The 7,560-nt window shown below is 35.7% G+C and overlaps 1 protein-coding gene across 1 annotated transcript in view; it reads left to right on the plus strand.

The window, feature by feature from the left end:
• The window catches only part of LOC149299773 (phosphatidylinositol phosphatase PTPRQ-like), a 115,604-nt gene extending 112,005 nt beyond the window's left edge, over positions 1-3,599 (plus strand). Inside the window, exons 57-59 of the mRNA XM_089486045.1 lie at positions 1,572-1,707; positions 2,418-2,544; positions 3,562-3,599. Of these exons, the coding sequence (XP_089342171.1) occupies positions 1,572-1,707; positions 2,418-2,544; positions 3,562-3,599 (301 nt within the window). The remainder of the gene's footprint in view (positions 1-1,571; positions 1,708-2,417; positions 2,545-3,561) is intronic.
• Positions 3,600-7,560: the final 3,961 nt, after the last annotated feature.

Here is a 7,560-nt window from a genome sequence, read left to right on the forward strand (position 1 = left end):
TATTGTAAAAGATGTTATACGATTTTTGCCTGTGGGTATATGATGACATATGCTACCCATGTTCCTGTGATTTTGTACTGTTTTAACTTACCACATGTGCAATAAACGGAGAATAAAAAAAAATTTAAAAATAAATTTAAAATACAATTGCCAATTAGGTAGCCTGTGGAGTTATGAGAAACAAATAGGATACAATTCAAATTAGGAAAAAATGGCAAAATGAAAAGTACTTAAAATGGTACTGCATGTACTGCATAAATATAGTTATTAGATTGTGTATCTGCCATTACGCATGTATGTCTTGCCGGATACTTCACACAAACTTTACCCACAATCTGTGTCTAATACTTTCTTCTTTATTACAATGATCCGACTCAGTACAGCCTGCATTGTGTAAATGGGCATCAGAAATCTCCCTTGGAACTCATCCATTGAGCACACCAAGGTGCCTGATTGCCCAAGGGGGCAAGCTGGCGACCGGGTTTTATGGCGTGGCGTGGTCGCCCCACATCTGATTACACATGTACATTTAAAAACAAAGCATTTCTTAAAGAACTCTCAGTTTTGGAAGCAAAATGCAAATGTGCCCCCCTTTGGATGTGAGAGAGGGATAGTTAGGTCAGCTACAACTATACTATATGACTACTATAAACATCCTGCTTCAGCAGTGCCTAAACCTATTTATCAAAACCATGGGAATCAAAGTGTATTATTCGGTAACTTTCAAATGGAAGATGCAAAAATGATTTGTAGATCTTGATAAATACCTGATGAAGGTTTAGAACCTAATCTGTCTCTGTGCTGTCAGAGCACTTCAAAGAAAGTTCTGTCATGGCTACACACATTTCTCTAGCCATTTTTAATGTGTCCACTGACCATGGCATTTGTAGCAGATGTCCGTGTCCCAACTGATCCTCATGTAACCACTTTTGTACAGAAGATTAAATACTTGGGATATTGTGTTTACGAGATGAGTAAAATTGATGGCTATCCTTGAATGGAGTGTCCATTGGATAAAAATGCCCCTGCAGCTATCCACTTATTATCACTGTCTCATTTTTGTTATATACCAAGTAATAAAAACGAACAGGCAGCACCGTATGATATGCTATTTGCCCAGCTAGATAACCTTTCCATTAATATCCATTAATAACAATATATTTTGTATTTCTTGTAAATACATTATAGAAAATGTTTTGCTCTTTCACAATATAGGCACACATTCCTATTGCTGGTTTTTTGCAACAGGCTCCATATAGTTCTCCAGTTGATGATACGTTAAACCTCCCAATGGGTGATTTTCAGTTATAGGTGATTCGGCTACACATATCTCCAAGTTTGTGGTTCAATGATGACCATCATTAAACCATTTAATCATGACTATTATCAATTCTCTGCATTGAATCTTTATGATGGAGAATTGACGGGATCGTGCTTTGAATGTTCTCAGGGTCTGCTCACTTATTCAAACACCTGAAAGTGTATCTTATATTTTAGATTTTGTATAATGATTTTAACAGGTAAATATTTCTGAACACTTTTATTCAAACTGATTATTTTGTCCATTCTAGCGCGGGGGTTGGAAGAACAGGAGTTTTCATTGCATTGGATCATTTGGTCCAGCACATTAACCACCATGATTTTGTAGACATTTATGGGCTCATAGCAGAGCTAAGAAGTGAAAGAATGTGCATGGTGCAAAATCTGGTAAGTTTTTCTAAACTAGCACTGTTTCTAGATGAAAAAAGTAACGTTCTAGAAAAAGGAAGGGACATTTAAATATAAAGGGATCTCTGTAATTGGATTGAAGCATTTCTTTCAGGTATAAAACAACTAAGACTATTTCTGTAGACTGTTGTGTGTGCTTTAAAATGTTCAGCAGTGGGAACATCCCACACGTTTTGTATGGATGGCTTTTGATGCTGTATTACTATCTCCCTTGGTTATCAGAGGCAAACAAAGTAGATGCCTGTTCTGTAACATTACATGGCCCCTCTACCACTTTACTTTGTAACTACTTCTCTGTATTTTCATGGCCGTAGCAGGTGAATCAAAGACAAAGGTCCACAATCTTTAGTGGAGGGAGATATCACAAGAACCAGATACTATTGTAGGGAGATAAAGTGTGCTAAATGGGCCAGTCTTAAAGTTATTACAGTAACTTATCTGTACATATGTCCAGTCTAGTACAATGCCTTTATCCATCAGCAATGTTATATTCTGTGACCCAAAAGTCAGAAGTAGATATTGCTATTCAGCATCCCAATAAATAACTGATAAGGATTTTTAGATTTTTTTATTCCAGAATAAACACAGAATAATGTCTTGACCATTTTAAGCTTCTCATCAATTACTTTGCATGATATGAATATTTCAGGTATACACACTGAAATAAAACATCTTACTTTTACCCACAGGCACAATATATATTTTTGCATCAATGTGTTGCTGACTTACTAGCCAGCAAAGGCAGCAATCAGCCTGCAATATGTTTTTTAAATTATTCTGCTCTTCAGAAAATGGACTCTTTGGATGCCATGGAGGGTAAGTAGATATGTATGATTCCCACATATTTAAGCCTTGCTGCCAACCATATATGTAATAGTTGTTGACAGCCCCATATACAACTTTTATTTTTTGTATTAGGAGCCCAATTCATCTTCAGTGGTGATGTGTTGCAATATTCTTCCATTACAGTAGAAATCTTGCATATAACTGTACACCAGAGTCATTATATAGCTGTACACCAGAGTCATTATATAGCTGAAAGAGTCATTATATAGCATAAAGAGTCATTATATAGCTGAAATTAAAACTAAAATGTCCAGTACATAATCTAAACACAGTTGCAAGGTCAGATTTATTATCTATGATAAGAAAGCATGCAACACATATTCCCTTTAACTCATGGTTCAAGGATAACTTATACAGCTCAGCTGCAGGAAAGCCAAGAACCCACAAGTTGATTGAGAGCTGGAACATCATTCCAACTTGCATCCTCAAGGGCATGCAAGATGACATGCGAGTCAACAACTCTGCACACTATTATTATTTATTGACTTCTGCAGTGCCATCATATTCCATAGAGCTGTGCAATGGGGCATGCAGTTACTTTAAAAGTTACTTCAAAGGTAAATAGAGAATAGCTGTTCCCCTGGAACCCGGAAGGGGTCGATCATTGTCCCCATCTTCCCTCACTCTGTGTGTAGTGAGGTAGCAAAATAACAAATAATACTTTTAAGTTGCTAGAGAGCCAAATCATGCATTCCGATTTAGTTGGACTCTCTCTATATAAAATCCTTTCTTACTAATGTATTCTATCTCACACAGCACCAAAGCCTGACATGTGTTTCTCTTTCTCAGTTTGATCAGGGGCTATATGATTATATAAATTATATATATAAAGCTAAATGGACGTTTGTCAAAACATGTTTTTATACTCCCATATGGGTACTGTGTATGAAGTATTCCACATCTAATGAAGAGGCTCATTAATGTATGATCCTTCTTTCAACAGAGCATCTTTGCATTTCCCAATGTGCTGTTTATGTTTTCTTTTAGGAGATGTAGAGCTTGAGTGGGAAGAAACAACAATGTAACACCTTATGGGAACTTTTAACTGACATTGTCTTCACCGTGTTGCTGGAGCCAAAGAGTTCCCATCCATGGACAAGAGTTGCAGAGAAACTAAATAAGTCAAACGTTTCACTATTGCTGTGCCTTAAACTATTGATGGCAATAAATTTATGTGCACTCGGTAAAAAGAACATTAATACTTCCTTTGCACTGCTACAGTCGGAGAAGCATAATGTACTTAAAGGTGACACATTATATTTTGTTTTACTTTTTATCTTCAAAGAGATAAAACAGAGCCAAATTTAATGTAAAGTATTACTGTCCTCTGTGTGGATATTTCAGTTTGACTTTTATCATATTTTGTTTTGTTTTGAATTAAAAAAGAAAAAAAATATATCACCTTCTTTAATTGTGGATTTTATTTATACATATTTAAATCTCTGTGTTATTTTAGCATTTGCCTTATGAATATCATCGTTTACTCCTGGAATTTTTTTAGTCTATTTGTTTGGGACACTCGAGCTTTTATACCTAGCACTGACTGCCAACCTTTTGTTCTTGCACATACACTCTGAAACAGTACATTACATATCTTTAGCTTTTATACCAAAATTAAAGTAAAAAAATAAAGGTCTGATTTATGATACACCTTGATGAATTGATTTGGCAAATCTTGATTTTGCTTTTTTGAGCCACTAAAGGCTTTCATCGTTTAACTTTAAACTGACAAGGGCGTGAAGACACGAAACCCAGAAAAATGTGAGCTGCTAGCTATAAATTGTATCACTGTTATACCTTATAATTGATTACGCCTCTCACATGACATCATTTATAACCTTGTCTACTTCAGATGGAAAGCGTATTAATTGTGGCACGGTGTGAGGGATAGTACCAATGGTCACACATGATTTGGAAATGTTTGTTTTATGTCCTGAGTCATTGATAGAATGAAATTGTGCTATGTGTAGTATTATTTTTATAAGAACATTATGGTAATGTAATATGATTTATGGAGTGCTGTCACAAAATGACACTAGTGGAGTGGATGTGGAACATAGGTGTGTTGGTGAAGAATAGGTGTTAACTAGTATGGTATTTTTGGCCTATGGGAACTTTAACCACCCCTGCTTTGCACGAGCCGCCCAGTCAAGGTATTGACAGTGTCATGAAAATACCTTTTCCTGAAAAGGCATTAATTGTGGAAGGTAATGAAACAGCAAAATAAAACGTAAAAAGAACTAATGTACACATTGTCCAGTCTGATGTTAAACGATAACTATTGTGATTATATATATATATATATATATATATATATATATATATATATATATATATATATATAATGTACTTTCAGTATGTGTTTTTCTTTTTATTGTGTGTTTGTAGTCAGGAATTCCTATTTTACACAATGTAGAATATTTATAGTCCAGCATTCTGAATGAGAGTACATTGAGTGAGCCATCTGGTCCCGCTGTGATTTATATAAGGAACAGAGAAAGTCTATTGTTTTAGCTTAATTCCTAAATGACAGAATTGAGCTAGATATGCGATATCCATGAAATTATTGCCCAATTCATGCTAGAATCAAAAATGATCTAAGGAGGTGTAAGATTTCTTTCCAAAAAAAAAATTCCAAATAAAATTTAATAGATTGAGTCTGCTCCGAAAAATACTGTACCTGCAAATGTCACAATATAACTTAACATTTATAGCACAGTTTCACATCGTATGATCTAATTGACAGAGATATAGTATATATCATATACATATAATGCCTTTAGATATAATATTACTGGTGTTGTTTTCTGACTATGGGCCCATGTCACAGACATGGAACCATCCAGTATTTCTCCTGCCCCCTGTTCCAAATGCAATGTCCACAAAACACCTATATATGTGGGCTAATGTTGTACTCCAACGATCTACCAAAAAATGTAAAAAAAACATTTTGCTCCTGCCCTCTTGTGTACAGCAATTTTTTTTGTATTTATAAAGATTCTTATAAGGTTAGCAACTAGCTAGTTGTATGAGTGGCTTAACCATCTTTCTTGCTCCAAGTTGCAGTGGATGCAAAATGGAAGGGGGGATTATGGGTGTTTGTAGTGGGGCTACCAAAACAGTAGGAGTTTTAGTAGTGCAAAGAGAACCCTTATATATTTTGGTTAGTAGTAGGTTTGATCACATCACAGCAAAATGCTAGAAAGCTGACAAGACAAGAGCCATGGCAAATACTGGGGGTTTAGCAAGCCTGTTTGGGTTCCAAATGTACTGAACAGTACTACTCACTAAGCTGTATAGATCATGAAGATCTACAGTATGTCTGATTCGTGCTCCAAATGTTAAAGTTATACACTCAAACCTCAATTTGTCAAGATCATAAGACCATAATTGGGAGAGACCTAGATCATGGGAAGTCCCACAGGACCAACATTTTGACAAATTATATATATATCTCTACAGTAAATATATATAAATATATATATATAGTTTGGGGTCAAACTTGGAGTAGCGAACACACCGTGCCATTGAAACCCAGGAGTGAAAGGAGTGATAAAGCGCATCTGAATGCCTATGAAGATATGCCATTAAAAGTCAGCCTTTTCTAGCTACGTCATTTACAACATTAACAATGGCTACAATATATTTCTGTTCCATTTGATGTTATTTCATTTTAAAACAAGGAGATTTCTAAGAGGCCCCAAACCTTTGAATATATATATATATATATATATATATATATATATATACACCGTATATCCCTTTTTAGATTCCTTACATTTATGGGTGCATTAGGGCAATGAGAAGACAAAGTCAGAAGTCAATTTTAAGCCTCAACAAGATCTCAGACTACTGAGATGGTTGTGTTAATGGAATTCCTGGGATTAATTCCTTGGCAAGGAGAGAATGACTGTAGTGACTACTGCTTGCCTTGTGTTATTTTCATATCTAGTCTCTAGTGATCTCAAACACTTCCTCCTTGCACCTTTTCAAAAAATGACTTTGTCTTGATAAATAACTAAGCAGCTCTGCCAAGTCACGGAAGCCACACTCCATATCCTGCACCTCCACACAGTATGTATCCCCACAGGGCTAACCCTATAATCCTTCATCACATCAAGAACGAGGCGTTTACAGTTATATTCTGCATTAAGTCAACCTTTCATCTTCTTAAAGGGATGAGATACATCATGCAATATCATGTAGCCACTTGGTCACTTGGGACATTATTTCATGAACTAGGGCTACCAATTAACATTATTTTCCCATTGCAATGCACAGTGGTATGTCCCAGTGCACTATTTCACCTTGCGCTACAAAACCTGTGTTGAGTGAGTAAAAATAATTGGAGACTTGCAGTACAGGGAGGCGTTTGTATGTCAATCTCCATGTAGCACAGCAGTCTGCAGCTGTACTTCTAATGAGCTTTCCACATTCCAGTCCACATCATTCCACAGCAACATATTCCATTTACCCAGGGAGTATGGAAACAAACTTTAATGTCTTCTATATACAGTTCATTTTTTTCAGCCAAGCTAAGAGTACATTAACGGATGAAGAACAGATTAGTTATATCAGTTATTTATGCAACTGACATAGATGTACATGTTTATTCTAGCTAGAGATCTGATGTTACCAGTAAAGACAAACTACTTAAGCAATGTTTTTTTATTGTGAGAGATGTAGCTTTAGCTGCAGTTAATGCTCGTTCCATTTAATACAGTCCTGCAGGTCTGATGCCCACAAGATCCTCATCTGTGGTAGGTATGACCAGGGCATGCTAGTTTTAAGCTCTTTACACACTAGTGCAGAATTATTAACTTTACGTGAAATTCCAAAATAATACCTATAAATGTATTTATTAAATAAGAAGTAATATGGCTGGATATGATTTGATTGGGAGATGGTTTTATAAATGTCGTTGTCCTGAAACCACAGGTTTGATTCCTATGCTTTCCTGAGGTCCTTGAATTGTGCAAATATGAT

The sequence above is a fragment of the Sceloporus occidentalis genome, unplaced genomic scaffold (assembly GCF_023333645.1).
Source record: "Sceloporus occidentalis isolate IW3139 unplaced genomic scaffold, rSceOcc1.0.p SCAF_28, whole genome shotgun sequence".
Lineage (NCBI taxonomy): Eukaryota > Metazoa > Chordata > Lepidosauria > Squamata > Phrynosomatidae > Sceloporus > Sceloporus occidentalis.